This window comes from Ursus arctos, unplaced genomic scaffold, assembly GCF_023065955.2.
Source record: "Ursus arctos isolate Adak ecotype North America unplaced genomic scaffold, UrsArc2.0 scaffold_13, whole genome shotgun sequence".
In the NCBI taxonomy this organism is placed as follows: domain Eukaryota; kingdom Metazoa; phylum Chordata; class Mammalia; order Carnivora; family Ursidae; genus Ursus; species Ursus arctos.
Window position 1 is genome coordinate 48,615,156 of NW_026622797.1, and position 22,281 is coordinate 48,637,436.

The following is a 22,281-nucleotide window of genomic DNA, read 5'->3' on the forward strand; positions in this document are numbered from 1 at the left end:
TCACGACCTGAGCCAAAATCCAGAGTCAGCTGCTTAAACTGACCGAGCCACCTGGGCACCCCGGTTTGCTCAGATTTGTAAAGAGCATGTGTACAATTTAATTTACTTACAACAGGCAGTGCTTCCTGCCCACAGGTCCTGTCCCTGTGCTTTAATAAAAACACCTTTTTGCATAAAAAAAAATTAATAATAATTTATTTATAACATATACTCCATCAACTTTCCAAAGTGATCTAAGGCAAAGTATATAAAAATCTAAAAGAAGGGCAACCAAAAAACTATAGCAAAACTTCTAAGAACGATTCAAGAAGGGACGCCTGGGTGGCTCAGTCTGTTAAGCATCTGCCTTCGGCTCAGGTCATGATCCCAGGGTCCTGGAATCGAGTCCCACATCAGGCTCTTTGCTCAGCAGGGAGCCTGCTTCTCCCTCTGCCTGCTGCTTGTGCTCTTTCCTCTCTCTCTCTCTGACAAATAAAGAAATAAAATCTTAAAAAAAAAAAAAGAATGGTGCAAGAAAAACTCAGATGAATAAATTATTTAAATTTGAAAAAAAAGGTTGTTGAGTATCAGAAGAGTTTATACCTCTAGGGACAAACTAAATTACTTTCTAGAGTTAGAAAAGAGCTGGCAAAAGTGATCACAAAATATTAAGCAGGATTAATATTAGCAACCTTTAAGAAATTACAGAGAACAATAATGCCAGCTTTTCAAAAAAGGGGAGAAAAAGTGATTTAAAATAGGTATTTTTAACATTGATCCCAGATAATGACAATAACTGTATACCGGATTTTAAGAAGGTGACTTGTGAACACACAGGAAAAGATACAGTCATTACATAAAGCATTAGGAACTAATGTAGTTCACTAAGAAGAAGTCATCTGTAAGACAACTTTACAAGGTCGTGAGAATAAAGTGATACATATAAAGTACCTAGTACATGCCTGGCACTTAGGATGACAATGATAATGAGATAATAGGACCTAGGAAGTCACTGAAGGTTTCCTTGGGAAGAAACTTGATCTGAAACTTGCAAGAATGAAAGAAATAGGTAAATAAGAATGAAATCAGAAAAGATAATAGGAATGTGCAAAATATATTTTCAATAAACCACTTTTTTAATATAAAAAGGAGGGAGGAAACTGAGAGAGATAAAAAACAAAACAAAACAAAGAAACCAAGTTATAGGGGTTATAGTGTAAAAACCCTTGCACATCAGCCTAAATTAACAGAAGTTTTTGAGTTCCAAGCGGATGTAACAATCTTGAAAATTTAACTTTTCAATTTTCTAAATTTAATGATGCCAATAATGACAGGAAATGCGTGTAAGCATTTTATAAAGCATAAAATGCTTTATAAATAGGTTGATACTGAAGTTTCTATAGCATCAAAAAAAAATAATGGTCTATGCAATATAGCATCCCTTAACCTCTCCCCTGCTAGTTGGGAATAAACAATAAATGAAAAGGGGGGAAAAAAGAAAGATCAAAAAGAAAAAGCTGTGTACCTACAGTGAAGTGGCAAAGTGTCACCAATGACAGTCCTAGATTGCCGACCTCAGCTACCCTGGGGATAATAAGTATTAAAATGCTTACCAATAAGAAGACTTTTCAGCCTTCTGTAGTCTTCTGTTACATCAAAATCATCACCAGCAAATATTAACATGGGTTTTGTTCCCTCGGGACATTTACTATTCTATGAAGCAGAAAAAAAAATTATAATAATTATCAATTCTAAACTGTTTATAAGCTGATTTTAAAGTAATCAATACTTATATACAGTGATTAGTTCTCATATTTTGACTGTCCTAAAACTATGTTTATGAATACTGATTAAAATCTAAAGACTTGGGTACCTAGGTGCCTTAGTCAGTTAAGCATCTGCTTTTGGCTCGGGACATAATCCCAGGGGTCCTGGGATCGGACTCCCTGCTCAGTGAGGAGTCTGCTTCTCCCTCTACCCCTCCCCCCTGCTCGTGATCTCTCTCTCTCTCTCTGTCTCTCAGATAAATAAATACAATCTTTAAAAAAAAATCTAAAGACTTAAGACTACAGTTGCAACTTTTAAACTATAGTTTTTTGTTTCATTCCTTCACATTTTCAAATTAATAAGTGGTCAAAGAATGATGCAAGCTACTTTCTAACATTATTCTATTCAAAGAATAAAATAAAAAGCTAAAATTGCTGTAAAACATACATAGCCCTTTAATAGCCAGAGTCTCAGAGTCTAAACCAAGTTAATTTCTTTGAATTATTTACTACACTGTGCCTTTCCTACTGTATCACATATACAGTATTTTTAGGGGCGCCTGAGTGGCTCAGTCTCTTAAGCGGATGCCTTCGGCACAGGTCATGATCCTGGGGTCCTGGGATCAAGCCCCATCCTGAGTCGGGCTCAGCAGGGAGTCTGCTTCTCCCTCTACCTCTGCCCCTCCCCACTTTTGGTGCACACGTGAGTGCTCTCTCACTTGCTCTCTCAAATAAATTTTTAAAGACTTTAATAAACAGTATTTTTAAATGAAAGCTAATCTAAACTACCAACTAAACATTCACATGGGAAGCAACAGAATTTCATACAAGCTACAGAAAGTATGAGCAAACCTTCCTCAGCATAACGAAGATCTTATTATAAAATCTTATGACCCTGAAAGTATTTTATCCAGTTTTGGATTTTTTTTATACAAAGAACGTGATGTGAATAATAAGAACCTTTAAAAGCCACAAAATAAAAAAGAAAAAATCTAATAAAAAAATTCTTTAACTGAAGGATTAATTTCTGAAGGCAAACAGGTGTTGGTCTGAGCTTTCCATTGATTCTAGCACCTCTACTCTGGTTCCAATCAAGGACTGCACAAATCTAGAAACAAACAAACGCACGCACAAGAAAACAAACATCCTCTGCCCTAGGACCAGAGGTCACCTGGTGCTTTCCTGTTCACCATGACCACTTTTGTTGACACTCTCTGCTTCCAAACTCTGAACCTTAATTGTCTGTACTTAGCAGGTGTGCCTAAGATCTGTCTGTGTGATCTAGGGCCTGAATGGACCTACAGACCCAGTGACTCTTCCACTTTCTGTCTGTACCGACCTGACACTGCTACTTCTACCCCTATGTTTATGGGGGCTGTTTAAGTATACAGAAGGTAGGAGAAAGTGATTAGACATCCTGATCACAATGCATCAATGCATAGTAATAAAAAAAAAAATCACCTTAAGTCATGACCCAGTATACACATCATAAAAATATAAATGAACGAGGGGGCGCCTGGGTGATTCAGTTGGTTAAGCGTTTGCCTTAGGTTCAGGTCATGATCCCAGGGTTCTGGGATCGAGCCCTGCATCAGGCTCCCTACTCAGTGGAGAGCCTGCTTTTCCCTCTCCCCTCTGCCCCTTGCCCCTGCTCGTGCTCTCTCTCTCTCTCACTTGCTCGCTCTAGCTCTATCTCAAATAAATAAAATCTTAAAAAAAATATATAACTGAACAAGTTATATGAAACAGTACTTAACATTTAGGTCACTGATATTTTCCACAATGTGAAAACCCGGAACTAGAAGAAACTGCAACAGATGAGCTTTATTTGAATAGTCTGAAAGGCACTAAAAATTAGAAAAACTATATATGTACTAGGATTATAGTACACTAAAAACATCATAATTATGTGACATCCTTGAGCTAACCTTCTGAATTGTTTTTATTTTAAAGATTTATTTATTTGAGAGAGAGAGAAAGAGGACGAGCTCAGGGAGGGGCAGAGGGAGAGAGAAACTTTAGCAGACTCTGCACTGAGCACGGAGCCCAATACGGGGCTCAATCTTATGACCCTGAGAGATCATGACCTGAGCTGAAACCAAGAGTTGGATGCTTAACCTACTATACCACCCAGGGGCCTGAATTAAGTTGTTTTTTTTTTTAAACAAAGGGGAAAAAGGGAAATAATTCCTATAAATCATACACAAACTCCCCAAATAAAATATCCCCAGGCACCTGCAATTTATCTTATCCTGCCTAAAATAAAAGCAACTAGCCTTAAATTTTAATCATCTCATTCACTAAGGCTTATTTTATATAAAATAACCATCCCTAGAAGTTTGGCCACATCTGAGAAAAAAGTCCTAGAATAATCACTCACTTTCCTGGTAGAATTGAATCATCTGTTGCTTAAGAGTAAACAGAAGGATGAGGCTTGGCTTGGTGATAAAAGTAGGAAAGTGAGAAAAGAAATACCAGTGAAAAAGTCTTAAAAGAGGTAGATGTAAAAAGGAAATAAATATGAAGAGAAAGTATAACAAACATGCAATTCCAAAACAAACTAAAAATAGATCATAATGGAATAATGAGGTAAAAGTGAAGGTCTGGCTAATAGTCTATGTAGAGGGGGGCGCCTGGGTGGCTCAGTCAGTTGAGCATCTGCCTTCGGCTCAGGTCATGCTCTCAGGGTCCTGGGACTGAGCCCCACGTCCAGCTCCCTGCTTAGCGGAGAACCTGTTTCTCCCTCTTCCCCTCCTCACTGCTCATGTTCTTGCTCTCTCAAATAAATAAATTAATAAAAATTTTTTAAAAACTTAAAAAAAAAGTCTATGTAGGAACTGCCAATGTAAGCATCATCAATCGTCATCAATTAGTGACTTTTATAGTTATGGATATGCTCCATGAGTGAAAATTCAGTATTCAATTTCAATAGTTCTTGTTAAGAATGAGATCTGAAGAATCATCGAACTTTACATCAAAAACCAGGGATGTACTGTATGGTGACTAACATAATATAATAAAAAAATCATTAAAAAAAAAAAAAGAATGAGATCTGAAAATAACGTTTTTGTGGTCTGGCATAGAAGCTACACAGGCACAGAAGTATTCTTTTGTTTAGGAAGTGAAATGCAAAGAGTGGAGGGGTTGGCATGCTCGGATCAGCCAATGCTTACTCCCACTAACTGGTGACCAAGTAGCAGCAGCGGTGAAGGTGAAATGGGGATATGCTGCTCATCTCCGAGGATTCAGGCATTGCCCTGAAGACAAACTGTAATAAAATGATAGCTTCCACCACGATAAAGCACATTTTATACACATTCCCAAACACCTTCCAAAATATTATCTTCACTGATTAGCATTTTCACATATATTATCTCATTTGATATTGTTATACCTATTTATTTAATTTTTTTAAAGATTTATTATGTTTTTGAGAGGGGGAGAGCGAGAGCAGGGGGAGGAATAGAGGGAGAGGATCTCAAGCAGACTCCCCACTGAGCAAAGCCCAACAAGGCTTGATCTCACAATCCTCAGATCATGACCTGAGCAGAAATCAAGAGTCGGACGCTGACCAACTAAGCCACCCAGGCACCGCCGATATCGTTATACCTATTTAATACTTGATTGCAATGGAAAGTAAGGAAGTAACTGACTTGTCACGTCACAAGTCATCTAAATGGCCAACACAGGCCTTCAATCCAAATGTTTTGCCTCTAAATCCAATCTCAGGCCACTGTGCTACCTTGTACCCAAAGAAGCTGCTATAGCTAAGTCAGGAGTTCGTAAGAGCCTTTTTCAAACCCACAGAAAACTTGGAAGGCACATCCTCTTTTTAGGGGTGACTAGGGAAAGGAGTCATTACGTATTTTACAATTCTTTCAACTATACCATGACCTTCAAAGCACCATAAACTAAGAACAATTATGTAACTTTCTATTACAAACTTCAATATGCATTCTTTCAATATTTGTTTATACCATTTACTATACATATGACTCCCAAGTCACCAATAAAATTCCTCTGGGCCTTGATCTCCAACTTACACAATAGGGAAAGTAATTTCAGCCTTGCACAGGGTAGCCATGAAGTCTAAATAAAATAACTATTTGATGAAATATTTGATGGAACAGATTAAGCCAGAAGCAGAATTCTGAAGAAGCAGAAGCCCAATTTGGACCCAGGAACTAAATTAGGACAGTTTTCTTGCCTTTCTAAGACCACTTACTACTTTCTATTTTATAATCCCATTCAAACAAAGGAGACACAAAGATGCGAGTCCTGAAGCGAAGCACTGAACTAGCATTTTAGTGGCCGGCAGCCTAATACTGTAGGATCAGCTAAAGCATCCTAGGTTTAGGACAGGGTTCACTTTGAAAACTCTGGTGTTGGGATGCCTGCGTGGCTCAGTCAGTTAAGTGTCTGCCTTCAGCTCAGGTCATGATCCCAGGGTCCTGGCATTGAGTCCCACATTGGGCTCCCCACTCAGCAGGGAGTCTGCTTCTCCCTCTGCCTCTCCCCCCATCCCTGCTTGTGCTCTCTCTATCACTCTCTCTCTCAAATAAATAAAATCTTAAAAAAAAAAAAAAAAGGAAAGAAAGAAAACTCTGGTATTTCTGAGGTCCCATAACATAGGTGCTGTGACAATTCAGAGGGAGAGGACAGCATTTAAACTACGGGCCCAGACAAGAGTTAATAATCGCTCTGAAGTCTAAGTGCCAGAAGATCCACATATGTGTTATATGCTGTAACTATATACTTCTTTTTAAAGTAAAGATAAAATTAAGTTTGCTTTTATCTCAGAGTACGCTAGGATAAAGTTCTTTCCTATTTAAGCTACAAAACTGTAACAGTACTCTTCACCACAAGATGTCACTATTGCCTAAGAGCAATATTACAAAATGCCTTTCATTTTTAGGCTTAGTAGCTTACCTTAATATCTTTTAGAGAGACAAACTTCTCGATACCTAATTCAATCATATCCAGCACATGGTAGTCATACATACGACCTAGAAGGAAAATACATTTTCTTTTAAGCATTTATTTTTTCCCAAACAGCCACTTTATATGTACCCACTAAATCTGCATGTTCAAAATGTTAAGTCTCTGCCTCTTTTTTCCCCTCATATCCCACCAAACATGTTCCCTCTTTCTTAAACTTTCAACTCTACCTAGAATAGACTGTTGCAATGTTGGCCCTGAAAGAATCTTGGAAATTATTTAGCCAAACTCCCTTATTTTATGTAAGAGTAAATAAAGACCCACAGAAGGAAAAGGGCTTGCCTACACCAGTGACCATGCCAGACCAAGTTGCGATACTTACCAGGGAAGGGTTAATTTATGTGGGAAGGTACGCTACTTCGTGTTTTTTCTCTAACACTTGTAAGGTAAATATATTTTATATTAAGAAAATATCTGCAACTTTAGGTAAAGTAATATTTACGCGCCTAATTGTTTACCTGCAGTCTGGTAGATAAAAAGTTTTATTCAAAGTCACGAGGAAAATTTTTTTAAAATGAGCTTAGAGCTTACTTGTTACTCCTGAATCCTAAACACCATCAATTAATCTGAGTCACAAAACTGACTCTGTAAATAACAATATTAGAAAGTAAATGATAGGGACACCTGGGTGGCTCAGTTGGTTAAGCATCTGCCTTTGGCTTGGGTCATGATCCCAGAGTCCCAGGATGGAGCCCCACATCAGGGTCCCTGCTCAGCGGGGAGGAGTCTGCTTCTCCCACTCTCTTTGCCACTACCCCTGGCTCCTTCTCTCTCTTTCTCGCTCACTCTCTCACTCAAATAAATAAATAAATAAAAATAATAATAAATACTTTCTTTTAAAAAAGAAAGTAAATGATATTTACCGATTACTAGATTATTTGGCCGCTTCTTATTATGGGAGCCAAACATAAATAAAGAACAATCTGACTTCTTTGAAAAGAATTCCTGTAAAACCAAAAAAACTCTAATTAATGCATTAATAAAAGAACTTTAAGAACTGTACTTCCGAACTTTAAAAAAAAGTAATGAATACTTAATGAACTAGATAGGAATAAGAGGAAAGGGACTTTATTTCTAGCTTTTTACTTCCATTTTTCTGATTTGGGGTACCTCGGGAAAAGAAATAAGTTCAAGACTAAAAATATGTTGAAAAGTTTAGATTAATAAATAAAATGAGACTATTTATTCTCAGCTGTGCAGTTTTGGAACAGCACACTAAGTATTTCATTTGCTGAACAAATGTCTTTACTCATTAGACGTTACTGCTATCATCAATGGTACATCTTACTATGCATTTAAAATACACATGAATAGGGGCACCCGGGTGGCTCAGTCAGTTAACTACAACTGTTTTTTTTTTTAAGACTCATTTATTTATTTGAGAGAGAGAGAGCGCACACGTGCAAAAGCAGGGGGCAGAGGCAGAAGGAGAGGGAGAAACAGACTTCCTGATAAGAGCAGAGCCCAACTCAGGACTCAATCCCAGGACCCCGAGATCATGACCTGAGCCAAAGGCAGCAGCCACTTAACCAACTGAGCCACCCAGGAGCCCCTACGCCACCAACTCTTGATTTCAGCTCAGGTCATGATCTCGTGGTTGTGGGATCAAGCCCAATGTTGAGCTCTGTGCTCAGCAGACCGTAGGCATGGAGCCTACTTTAAAAAAAATAAAATAAAGTTTTTTAAGTGTCCAAATAAATTTCAAATAAATGAAACGCTTTCTTAAAATTGTTTTTCAAGATTTATTTATTTATTTGACAGAGAGAGAAAGAGAACACACGAGCAGGGGGAGCGGCAGGCAGAGGGAGAGGGAGAAGCAGGCTCCTTACGGAGCAGGGAGGCTGACGTGGGGCTTGATCCCAGCACCCTGGGATCATGACCTGAGCCGAAGGCAGATGCTTAACTGACTGAGCCACCCAGGCGCCCCAAAATGTTGTTTCTTTTACATTCTCTTACTATGACTAACACCCCAAAGCTATCCACGAACTACCTTTCACATACATGTATAGTACTCATCTCTGTTGTTCTTCTCCGTAAAAGTCCACTTCTTATTAAAATTCTAGAGCAAGCATAATCAAATTATCTGCAAAAGGCCAGACAGTAAATATTTTTAGGCCTTTTATATGCTTTTATAAAGAAACCCTTTAAAAATACAAAAACCATTCTTAGTTTACGGGTCTCACAGAAACAGGGATTTGACCTACAGAAGGGATATTTGCCAACTCCTGTTCTAAAGCACAGTTCCAAAACCGTAGAAGAAATGTGCTGGGGGAAAAAGTGCTCCTGGAGGGATACGTGGTCAGGAGAAGGAATTCAACCACATTTCCAACATGACCACTGTTTCCACAGCCATTTTGAGCTCTAGTAGTGTGAGGTTTTCTACACTCAGTGAAATATCTCCTATCTCTGGAGGTGGGATATCAAAGAGAGGAAAGTCACAATTTCAAGTGTAAGAAAAACCGTCATATCAAAACAGGATTGAAAAAGAAGTACAGAGGGGCGCCTGGGTGGTTCAGTCGGTTAAGCGTCTGCCTTCAGCTCAGGTCATGATCCCAGGGGTCCTAGGATGGAGCCCTGCATCGGACTCTCTGCCCAGAGGGGAGCCTGCTTCTCCCTCACCCTCTGCCTGCTGCCCCCCCCCCTTGCTTGTGCTATCAAATGAATAAATAAAAGCTTAAAAAAAAAAAAGTACAGAATGCTACAGAGTCTACATCACAACACTGCTGCAAGTGGTCACTCAGCTACAAGCATCATGGTGCCAAAACGAAGCAAGCCCTTGATAAGCGGTATATGAAGAGACAGAATTTTGGGTTAGAGCCCTTATTTTCAATTTCACAATCTCTTCAACAGATGACTGGGAAAAACCCAAGACTATAATGAAAGTAATTTTGCAAAAAACTGAATATTGGGGTACCTAGGTGGCTCAGTCAGTTGAGTGTCTGCCTTCTGCTCAGGTCATGATCCCAAGGTGCTGGGATCAAGGCCAGCATCAGGCTCCTTGCTCAGTGGGGAGTCTGCTTCTCCCTCTGCCCCTCCCCCTGCTCATGCTCTCTCTCTCTCAAATGAATAAAATCTTTAAGAACAAATTTTTTTAAACCCTGAATATTGATTTTTCTTAATATGTTATAATTTTCAATGCAGTTAGTTGCTACATTAGGAGAAGATGTTTAATTTTAGTCTTCTAATTAATTACTAAGATTCTATTCCAAAGTTCGTTCTTTCATTTTTTTTTATTTTTTTATTTTTTAAAGATTTTATTTATTTATTTGACAGAGATAGAGACAGCCAGCGAGAGAGGGAACACAAGCAGGGGGAGTGGGAGAGGAAGAAGCAGGCTCAGAGCGGAGGAGCCTGATGTGGGGCTCGATCCCATAATGCCGGGATCATGCCCTGAGCCGAAGGCAGACGCTCAACCGCTGTGCCACCCAGGCACCCCCAAAGTTTTCTTTTAAATTCACTAACTAGGGGTGCCTGGGTGGCTTAGTCAGTTAAGCCTCCGAGTATTGATTTCAGCTCAGATCATGATCTCGGGGTTCTGGGATCAAGCCCCATGTCAGGCTCCGCGCACTCAGCAGGGAGTCTGCTTGAGGATTCTCTCCCTCTCCCTCTGCTCTTCCCCACTGCTCATGTGCACGTGCCATGAGTGTTCTCTTTCACTCTCTAAAATAAATAAATCTTTAAAAAACAAATAAATTCACTAACTAAAAGGAAAAACAAGTAATGGTGTTCCCCTCAAGAGAACATAATCCCATTCCAATTTTTTTCAGTATCTTTTAATCTTTTTTTTTTTTTCTAAAGTAGCTTTACACCCAATATGGGTCTTGAACTCACAATCCAGAGATCAAGAGTCACATGCTCTACTGACTGAGCCAGACAGGCGTCCCCCATTCTGACTTTTTTTAAGTCAATGTAGTTTAAACCACTTATTCTCTTAAGATTTTCTTTAGAAAGAAAGCAATACCACCACATACCCAAAGTCCATTCATCATTCACCATTTACTATATACCATCCTTTATCTTCCGATTTCATTCACTAGCTTTTTTCATTTAGTTTGGTTGCCAATACATTCAAATAGGAATTTGATTAGTGAAGCAACTGACAATTATTAGCAATAATTCAGGTAGCATTCCTTGTTCTAAAAATATCCAAAGAAAGTCAGATTTTTAAAAATCAAACTTGCTTTATAAAAATAGACCTATTAACAAGCTTCCTTTTGAAAATCCATTAATTAGACACATAAAATATAATTCAACTTTTAAAAATTCTGTTGATATACTTGTAAGCAGTGAATAATACTGGTCATTGTGAAATGTAAGATCTACAGTCATATTTTTGAAAGTATAAAATCTTATTTCAAAATAATAACTGTCTTATTTCCCCTCCACTTCACATTAAAATTCCCTCACATAGGATGATTTCTAATTCAGAAACATCACAAATTAGGAGTACTAAAGGAGTAGTAATTAGTCTGAATAATCATTTACATGCTCTCTTAAATCAGAAAGATTCTTGGGGTGCCTGAGTGGCACAGTCAGTTAAGTGACCAACTCTGTTGCAGCTCAGGTAGTGATCTCAGGTTCCTAGTATTGAGCCCCACGTTGGGCTCCACACTCAGCATGGAGTCAGCTTGAGATTTCTCTCTCCCTCTCCCTTTGCTCCTCCCCTGCCCGCATGCACACTCTCTCTTTAAAATAAATAAATTAAAAAAAAAAAAAAGATTCTTGTACTCACCAATGATGTCTGATCCTCAAATGGTCTTGTAATGTTTTTCCTAAGAATATTTTTAAAAGGTGACCTTAATTTTCATAATCTTAATAGCAATTCACCCATAACAAGTAATATATTAAAGAAAATTTTACATTCAAATAATCAAAAATAAAGCTGGAGGGATATTCATTCATTCAAATATGTATTTAGTGTTTATTATGTGCCAGGCACTGTTGTAAGAGCTAAGGATCCTAGAAAACAAACAAAATCCTTGCTTTCATGGAGCCTACGTTCTAGTGGAATAATAAAAATTTTTAAAATAACTGTAGTGGCAAAAATAAAACAAGGTATTCTATTAGCATGAAGAGTAGAAAATCACTATTTGAGCTAAGACCTGATAGATAAGGAATAAGCCATTGAAAAGTTTTGAGGCTAAGAGTATTCTAGGAAGAAGGAACAGAATAAGCAAAGATCCTGAGATGGGAACAAGCTTAGACTATTCAAGAAATGGAAAGAAAGCAAGTGTCACTGAAGCTTAGTGTGCAAAGGGAAAATGGTGGGGCATGAGGTCAAAGATGAAGACATGGCCCAGATTATGTAGGGCCTTGTTGATCAAGGTAAGGAATGTAGGTATTAATAGAGTAACGGGAAGCACTGAAGAGTTTCAGGCAGAAGCGATAAGATCGGACTCAAATTTTCTTTTTGAAGGACTGTTCTATCCACTATGTGAGAACGCAGTGTAGTATGGCAAGACTGAAAAGAGCTTGTAATAAGCTATTGCAGTAATCCAGAAGGGAAAGAAAAAAATGGTGCACTAGACCAGGAACATTAGTAGTAGAGCTGGAGAAGCAGTAGGTAAAATATGCTATCTTTCATGCAAAAGGGAAAGAAATACAAATAAATATTTTTCTTTGTTGAAATATGCATAGACAAGTTCTGGTAAAGTATGTAAGAAATTAATGAGAGGTGGCTGTTCTGTAAAGAGTGTTTATATTTTCACTTAAAATTTGACTTCTAACTATGTAAATGAAGTTTCTATACAACAGTACATAATTTTTATGAAGCAAAATCTATATACAACATAATATCGATTTTGCTTAAAGAATAAAATGGACTCCTGGGTGCCTCAGTTGAGCAGCCAACTCTTGATTTCAGTTCAGGTCATGATCTCAAGGTCCTCGGATTAAGCCCCACCTTGGGCTCTGTGCTGAGCGGGGAGTCTGCTTGAGGATTTGCTCTCTCTCCCTCTGCACCCCCCGCCCCGTTTGCACAAGTGCGCTCTCTCCCTCTCTCTCAAATAAATAAACCTTAAAAAAAGAGAGAGAGAATAAGATAAATATACAGATATGAAAATATCTGTACAGATGTGAAAATGGGTGCAAGGGAGTGGGAAATACAGCTTCCAGTTATGGAATCAGTAAGTTACAGGAATAAAAGATACAGTATAAGGAATACAGTCAACATCGTAACAGTGACAGATGATATAGCTACACTTGTAGCGACCACAGCATAATGTATAGACTTGTCAAATCACTATGTTTTACACTTGAAACTAATGTAACACTGTGTGTCAACTATACTCAAATAAAAGAAAAGAAATATACAGGGAAAAAAATATGTCAGAATGTACATAGTGCTATGGGTGACTATTTATTCCATTTTCCCAATTATCTAAGAGAAAAAAGAGTATTATTTTTAATGATGCAAGGCAAACAAACCAAGAAAAATTATTACAGCATTTATGATTAACAGCTAACTGTAATTCACAAGTAAGCAAATATGACCTGTTGGAAACATAGAAAATGCAAATTAGACAAAGTATGATTTTCACTTCTTAGCTTAAAAATATAAACCAAAAATAGATAATGGCCCATGGAACTTGTATATGACACTCTGCCAAAAGGGCCATCTTTTCAAAAAGCAATATAATTAATATGCCTACCAGGCATGAAGCTATAGAACTAATTCAAAAGGATAACTCATTTGTATAAAAATGGCCATTTTAGCATTATTTATAAGAACAGCAAAAAAGAAAAACCTAAATTTCCTCAAATTAAGTAAAGTTACAAGCAAATTTTAGTATAACCATTTAGTAGGTATTATACTAGCAATGAAAATAATACCTAAGGGATCGCCTATCAATAGAAGAATGTTTACAATATAAATGAAAAAGGCTTGATATAAAATTTAATGTATGGGGGCGCCTGGGTGGCTCAGTCGTTAGGCGTCTGCCTTCAGCTCAGGGTGTGATCCCGGCGTTATGGAAGCCTGCTTCTTCCTCTCCCACTCCCCCTGCTTGTGTTCCCTATCTGGCTGGCTGTCTCTCTGCCAGATAAATAAATAAAATCTTTTAATAAATAAATAAATAAATAAATAAATAAATAAATAAATAAATAAATAAAATTTAATGTATGGCAACAACACAGATAAACTTTAGGCATTTTGTTAATGAAAGAAAATAGACTCCAGGGGCTACCTGTTGCATGATTCCATTTATGGGACATTCAGAAAAAGGAAAAACTATAAGGATGGAAAACAGTTCATTGATTAAAGGGGTGGGGAGGAGGACTACAAGAGCACACTGCACAAAGAAATTTTCAGGATGATGGAACTGTTTCTGTATCATGAACCGCAGCGGCAGACACAGTTCAATGCATTTTTCAAATCCCATAAAACTGTAGACCACGAAGAGTAAATTTTACATACATAAATTAAAACAACCACCAAGATGTGGAGAAAAACCCAAACAGAATACAAGCTGTAATAAACGACTCTAATTGTGGTTTAAAATAACACAATCACATTAAAGAGGCAGAAAACACTTAACCTATGTTATACTAGAAAACAGTATTTGAACTGGATACCCTAAAGCTAAAGACACAAAGAACTATGCACACATTCTATACTCTAGTTAATTTGTTTCTTAAAGGGTTAGAAATTCTGAAACTATGTATGTACTAGAAGTATACAAACGAATAAATATGTATACGATCAATAATGAAAGCCAGGTTTCTTACTGTCAGAAGAAAAAAGTTACAAGTAAGGAAAGAAGAAAGGCTGGAATGAAGTCTGTGGCATTGGGTTGGAACTAGAGGTATTAGTATGAACACGTGATTTTTTATGAAGTACTGATATAAACTTAGAGTTTTAAAAATTCATAAATATAAATTTAGATGTGCATGTATGCACAGGTTAATATGCATAATACATATTTTCAAGCTCTGTCTGAGGGGATCTAGAAACAATGACACTCCCATAGCAACAGAGCATACTTAGTGCCCAGATCTTCGTTTCTAAATTATCAGTCTCTGATATATGGAAACAGGGCTCCATAGAGAAGGGGTTGATTCCCGGGCTGTTGCAAGGAAAAATAAAAGATGAGTGTGGAGCAACTTGTGACACCAGAAAAGAAGTACTCAAACACAAGGAGCATGTTGAAAAAGCACAGGTGCCAACCGAAAAGAGATCCCAATGGCCAAAGGGAGAATTTGAGCAACAGAAAAATGACAGCACTGGATTATAACTCCAAAGAATATAATAAATACCTGCAAGGCCACACTAATATAAATGAGTAATTCAACAGAAGAGAAGATAGAGATTTTCCTTACAAAATTCCAATTAGTAAATGTATAAGGAATGAGGGAGATAGAAAACCACCATTAGAACACCAGAGTAATCACCTCTGTAGACAAGATCCACTGATGGATGCTAAAATGAGTAAGAGAAAGTGTGAGGAGAAAGAGGATTATTTGCATAGTCTTTGCAGAGTCTCAAAGTATTTCCTCCAAACATTTACTAATTACAAAGGGAAAAATAGTAAATTTATAGTGGAGAAACCAAGCAGACACCACTTTAACCGAGGTTAATGCTACCAGCCTAACACAATCCTGTATTCTTGCCAAAAATGCATAAGGCTCAATCTATTCATGAGAAACTTTAGGCAAATCCAAACTGAGGGACATTTTACAAAATAATTAACAAGTACTCATCAAAAGTGTGAAAGCCATCAAAAAAGGAAAGACTGGGGAACTGTCACAAATGGGAGAGTAAGGAGACACGTAACTAAATGCAATGTAGGATCCTGGAAGAGAAAAAGGATATTACTGGAAAAACTGGTAAAACCGAATCAAGTCTACAGTTAACATTATTGTACCAATGTTAATTTCTTACTTTTGGTAACTATGGTTATGTAAGACGCAACATTAAGAGAAGCTGGATAGTTATGAGAACTCCACTAATTTCTGCAAGCTTTTCTGTAAGTCCATAATTATTTCAAAATAATATATATATGCTAAGATTACGACTACGTAAGTATTCAATACAAATGAAAACACAAACTGGAAAGAAACAAATTTTAAAAATACTAATAGCTATATGTAAGGAACTGGCATGTTTTTTAAACAAAATACTTTTCTAAATCTCCCATAAAGTAATTGTTACTTTTACAACAGAACAATATAAGTTAAAATAAAATAAGTCATTACTTACTTTTTATACAGAACGCCATATGGTTTTTTCAGTGCATACTGTAAAACATAATTTATAGCTTTCAAAACAAATTACATTTTGAAAAGCGAAGTAAAAATTAAATTGCATTGTATCAGTCGTTATATAAGATTACCTGGTCCCTGAATCCTATTCTGATGTCTTCTGCTTGGCTCTCTTTTAATCACTTATATAAACCTAAACATAAGCTTAATATCCTAATTTAGACTGGACTTCCTTAATCTAAAGTTCCTATGCCCTTTCAAAAATCTATCCAACTTAAATGATTCCTTTCATTTCTTTCAATTCTACATATTCCATTCTTTCCAGGCAAACTATTTATTTGAGAGTAGAAAAAAAAGCAAAAGAAAACTTAAAAAAAATGAATCCTGTCAGGAAAGGGTGACAAAGTTGAAATGTTGTCTGGAGATGAGAGAACAGAGAGAGTCCCAGTAATGACAATAAGAATACTAGTTCGGAGTTAAAACACAGACCTTTAAAAAATTCCTGTCATTCAACCCTCTTTTCATTTTTTTCTTACTTCTTTCCCCTCATACATTAATAACCACTTATTACCTGTATGGTAGAGTTCTGCTCTACCATAAGGAATAACAAAGTTCTAAGGCATTCCCTTGCGTTAGGGAAAGGGGTAAATGAGGGAAACAATGAAAATAAAAATGATCATTCATCAACAATCAGAGCAGACAACAAAGGAAATTCAGCAGTAAAACCTACCTTTTTAAGTACTAAAACTTTTCTTTTTCTTTTTTTTAAGTTTATTTGTTTCAGTAATCTCTACAGCCAACGTCGGGCTTAAACTCACAACCCCAAGATCAAGAGTCAAACGCTCTTCCGACACAGCCAGCCAGGCAGGATTCAGTACTAAAACTTTTGATGATTCTTGACCAAATGTTTCCCCGCCTTGGTGTAATGCACATTACCACAGTGACAACTCAAGAATCATCAATATGAATGTTAACTACTGCAATAATCTGTAATATTGTGGTATTCTTAGAGCTTACTTAAATATAGGGCCAGTACCCTACCAACACAATGACACTGAGACAAAATGGATAAGCATGTATTAGACACTGAGATACCTGAACTATTGTGTTTAACAAGCATAGAGAGTTTAGTAGAGTTTAAAAAGCTATTCAATTACTTAGTTGATTTAACTCAAAGAATCTATCTGCTGTATTCAAGGCCTAAATATTCAACCACCAAATAGGTATCTCCATAGACTCTGCCTTTCAATCACCGATTAAACATTTACTGAGCATCTACTATGTGCCACACACTGGGCTACACATCAGGCTAAAGAGGTAGAAAAAAACAAAGTTTTTATCTTCATCACTTATATTATAGGTCCTGAACATATCACTTCTCTCTCCAAACCTGCTCCACCTGGTATACTCTCAAATTGGCATTATCACTCATCAAGAATCCAACCCAGAAACCATGCCCAAACTCTTCTACCCTCAACATCTAGGCTCTGATCATCTCTCATTTTCACTGGCACTAACACACTCCACATACTCGTTACCTGCCTGACAGCAATGGCTGAATTGGTTTCCTACATTTGCTCTCAATTTTCTCTGGTCAATCGATTAAAAGGGCTAATGACATCTGCCACCTCCAATCTTTCAATGGTTCCTTCGAGCTTTCAGAACAAAGCTCAAACTCCATGTTACTATCTGATCCCTGTCTATTCTTCTAGTTCCATCGAGCCCACTTTCCTTTTAGCCATCCCCAATTATTTGCAGGTCCCCAAATGCATCATTCTCCTTCACATTCCCTTTTGCACAAGTATTTTTCTCAGCCTCGGAAGACTTCTTCCTCCTCTTCCTCTCCTCCTACTTGCTCTAACTCCTCCTTCAAAATGAAGTTTAGGTGTCTCCTCTGGGAAGCCCACCCTGTGTGTGGCTACCCTTATGGGATTTTAACCTTGCTTTCCATCCTACCCTGTACATGCCTCCAGCACAGCACTTAATTCACAATGCTGTAATTTCTTACTTGCCTGTCTCCCTCATTAAGCTCACTGAAGGGACAGATGTGTCTTATATAACCTCAACACCTAGCACAGTACTTGGTATTGCTAAAGGAATAAACAATAATATATAGTTATTTCACTTTACCAACTAGATACGTTCCTTAAATGTGAGTAAATCAAATTCTAGTAACTGAAATCAGTTGAAATTTACTAAGGGAACTATAGTAGTTGCTTTAAGGAAAACCAGTGGTTAGTGTCTTGCCAAGGCAAATAACCTCCAACTTGAGCCTTTCTCTAAAGCTAGCAGTTCTTAAGGCAAGGCAAACTTATCCATGTATTTCTCCAGCAGCCTAAACTAGTATGCTGAAAATTTCCTAAAATAATTTCAATACCATTTGAAAAGTAAGTGTGCAGGGGCGTGTGGCTGGCTCAGTCGGTAGAGCGTGCAACTTTTGATCTCAGAGTTTTAAGTTCAAGCCCCACGGTGGGTGTAGAAATTACTTAAAAATACAATCTTTTTAAAAAATTAAAAAATAAGTGTATATAGGGGTGCCTGGGCGGCTTAGTCATTAATCGTCTGCCTTCGGCTCAGGGCATGATCCCAGGGTCCTGGGATTGAGCCACGCATCGGGCTCCCTGCTCTGCGGGAAGCCTGCTTCTCCCTCTCCCACTCCCCTTGCTGGAGTTCCCTCTCTTGCTGTGTCTCTCTGTCCAATAAATAAATAAAATCTTTAAAAAAAAAAAAAGTGTATATAGATACATACCACATCTTTAAGTACTTGTGTCACCATTGAATTTGCATTTCCCCCTTTAATCAGCATAGCATTTTTAATATTTTCACTGAGCTTCGGTTCTCTCTTCTCGAGGAATCTCTTGGCTCTTTTCGTTTTGGGCTTTCTGTTCAGAAAATCACAATTCATAACAACTTAAAACGTTTTCCTCATAATACAAAACAATGACTTGACTAACGTGCAAATTCTTAAAACCCAACAGATATTACATAACATTTATCAGTTAGGATTCCACTACTAAAACAAAATCTCACTTTTTAGGGACATAATAGTAAAAGGTATTGTTATTACTATGAAGTGTTAATTTTATTAGCTTTTGATTTTTTAAAAAGGCTTTTTCATTTTTTTATATCCCCAGCATTCTTTTATTACTGCTTTTTTCTAAACCTTTATTAAGAAAAAAAAAAAAGACTCAATGAATACTATTGCTATTTTTACTCCATTATTTTTTCTTCAGTCTAAAGCAAACAGTACTCTTACCCTAACACAAAGAATTGCAAACCAACTAGTGATCAATCTGTGGGCAGTTACTAAACACAGAGAGGCTACTCACTGCCTATCTTTCATCCAGGTTTAAGACCACAATGCCTACCAGGAAGTATACACTATCCAACATCACAGCTGAGAAAGTCAAATATTATTGCCACCAAAGGGGGATAATAATGACAATTTTATAGAGTCACTCTATTAAGGCTTATCTTCACCCAGATCCCACAACACAGGTAAAAGTATTATCTTCATTTTACAGATGAGGCAACTGAGGCCAGGGAGGTAATGTGGCCAAGGTCACACAACTTACACAACTAGGCCAATCTTCAAAATGAGCTAGATTTAAAAACTCATCTAGACTAATCACTCTGCAAAATATGAAGGGAAAACAAATTCGTTATTCTGATTTTATGATGTGACAGGAGGAGTAGAATGTTTTTATATATTTCTGTTCAGAAAAAGGGCTTCACTTCTGCTTTTACTATATCTTGCTTTTCCAACAGTTCTCTGCTATCTACTGAAAGAATTCCTCCTCTCTTAAGTAACTATGACCCTCCATCCCCTTTCAGTCCTATGGGCACTCTGGGCAGGAAAAGAAAAACAGAATATACACACACTCAATTTATCACACAGAGTTTACAAATTCTCCAGATAAAATGTCAAGCAATATAAAGCTTCCAATCATTTATTGTTTGATAAAGATACACGTTTATTAAACCAAATCAAGAAATACTTAGCATGTCTAAACTAAAAAAAAAAAAAAAAGTGCTCTATACTATTTAGTCCATGTGGTTTGTTACTTCTGGCTAGCCAGCAACTAATGCAAATAACATCTTGTACGTTTTATCAGCTGTTTGTCCCCCAATCAGATCGTAGTCTTACTCATCTTTGCCGTCCCGGTACCTGTAGGAATATATTGCAGATCTGCAAAAATCGCTGAATTAATGACTGAAAGAAGAACTTGTTTTGATTGCCTGTTAACCCAAGCAAATCTCAAGAAATAACAGCAGAACTATTTAGGAGACCAACAAATATTTTCTGAACGCATTTAAAACAAACATCAACTCAAGAAGAGAAAGAAAAAGCTAGCCATAATCAACATTTCTACGTGCTGTAGCAAAAGCTGTACATACATTCTCGCCAATAATCCTCACAGCTCTTTGAAGTATGATTATTACGAACGCTATTTTACAAAGTAAACTGAGGTTTAGGGGGATTATATGGCCCGAAGTCACAAAGCTTTGCGAACGCGCCGGGACTATCACCTACATCTGTCAGATTCCGAGGCCTTGTGCTGGTGACTACTCATTACCTCACACTTCTTGGAAGCCCAGGACGTTTCTAACTGGCCAAGATAAAAGCAGCCAACATCTCCGTGCTACCGCCTGGCAGCTCCCATTGGTGGGCTTACTGGGTCTCCGTCTCCCGGAGAGCGGCACCACCAACGGAGGGAGACCCGGGCTAGTGGCTAGATCCGCCCACCGCAGGCCCAACTGGCAGAGTGGGAGGCACGAGCGGCGGAACGGATACTTTTTCACTCCTTCCCACCACAGGAATCCCACTCTCCAACGTCCCCCAGAGAAAGGACCCAGCGCGCTTACACAACGCGATCCAAAGCGTCCATGGCTACCGCAACACGAACCGGGAACGCACGTGCACCGCGCAGTTCCGCGAGATAGGCCAGTGCCCCGGAACAGGCGGAACCGGAACTTGCGCGTGACGCCACTTCCTGAAACCACCCGGTCGTAGATGCCTAGACCACTAACGCGTTCCCTTGGTTACAGATTTTTGCCCTGTCTCTTAGACGGAAATGAACACTCTAGGTAACACCGCCTGTAGCTGCTTGATGTACACGCCTGTGTGTATACACGGAATAAGATATTCAAGGACCAGATGTTATTCTTCTGGGAATCTCCCAGAATGTTAAAAAGGTTGACAACATGGTAGGTATTCACGTAGTGGCTAAAAATATCAATGTGAAATGTGCACTGCTGACTGAACTGTAAGATCAGTGAGGCAGAATTTAAAACTACCACAGTGCCTCGCTCATAAAAGGTGTGCAGAAAATAACACTGCTGACCCCCATTTCCCCCCCCCCAATTTTTAAATTGCCATATACTTCATATACCATAAATTTAACCCCTGTAAAGTGTACATGTCAGTGGTTTCTTAGTATATTCGCAAAGGTACAACTATCACCACTATCTAATTTCAGAACATCTTTATCACCCACCCTCTCAGCCCAGTAGTAATTTTCCTTACTTGTCAACCTCTGGCAACCACTAATCTATGTCTCCATAGATACGTCTATTCTGAACATAACATAAAATTGGATTCATGCAATATGTGCCCTTTCTGTCCGGCTTCTTTCACTATGTTCATACATGTTCATGTTTAAGGTTCAAACGTATAGCATATATCAGTACTTCAGTACATTCATTTTTTTTTTTTTTTTTTTTTTTTTTTTTGAGAAAGAAAGAGAATGAGCAGAGGGCAGAGGCAGAGAGAGAAGCAGACTCCCACTAAGCAGGGAGCCCAATGCGGGACTCTATCCCAGGACCCTGAGGTCATGACCTGAGCTGAAGGCAGCCACTTAACTGACTGAGCCATCCAGGCATCCCTGAAATCAGTTTTGCAGATCTAAAATTAAGATGTCACAGTAACATGCTTTTTATATGAACAAATAAGGATCATTTACTTAATATCATATAGCTACATCTTTCTCTTAGATTATCTTTTTTCTCATGAAAGTAAAACATTTCCAATGCCCCATCTTGATACTTCTGGTGTTTGTAGTGTTGAAATGTTTTGCAAATATACACCAATGACATAGACTACTCCTTCCTTGTGGGAAATTTATGTTCTTATAAGTTTACCATGAAAGTAAAACACTTGAAATGCTATATGTACTATATTTCCTGAATTTTCTGTATTTAATGTCAATGACTTAATCTCAATCAATACTATAATCATATTTTAATAACTAGAGTTTGTTGTGCTTTACATTGGGCAAGAAAAATTTGATTTTCAATGATAGTATTTTCACCTATGTAACAAATTTTTTCTAAACCCTTA

The 22,281-nt window shown here is 37.7% G+C and overlaps 1 protein-coding gene across 3 annotated transcripts in view; it reads right to left on the reverse strand.

Moving 5' to 3' along the window:
• RPF2 (ribosome production factor 2 homolog) overlaps window positions 1-20,915 on the reverse strand; it is a 39,382-nt gene extending 18,467 nt beyond the window's left edge. The window contains exons 1-7 of one of the 3 annotated variants that reach the window (XM_026511634.4): window positions 20,808-20,915; window positions 18,691-18,823; window positions 15,940-15,977; window positions 11,476-11,515; window positions 7,607-7,688; window positions 6,675-6,751; window positions 1,593-1,692 (exon numbers count right to left, since the gene is read on the reverse strand). In XM_026511634.4, coding sequence (XP_026367419.1) covers window positions 1,593-1,692; window positions 6,675-6,751; window positions 7,607-7,688; window positions 11,476-11,515; window positions 15,940-15,977; window positions 18,691-18,823; window positions 20,808-20,830 — 493 coding nt within the window. In that variant the 5' untranslated portion in view covers window positions 20,831-20,915. Of the gene's footprint in view, window positions 1-1,592; window positions 1,693-6,674; window positions 6,752-7,606; window positions 7,689-11,475; window positions 11,516-15,939; window positions 15,978-18,690; window positions 18,824-20,475; window positions 20,495-20,518; window positions 20,777-20,807 lie in introns of those variants that run through there. The other 2 variants (XM_026511635.4, XM_057311143.1) reach the window with 2 other exon arrangements.
• Window positions 20,916-22,281: the final 1,366 nt, after the last annotated feature.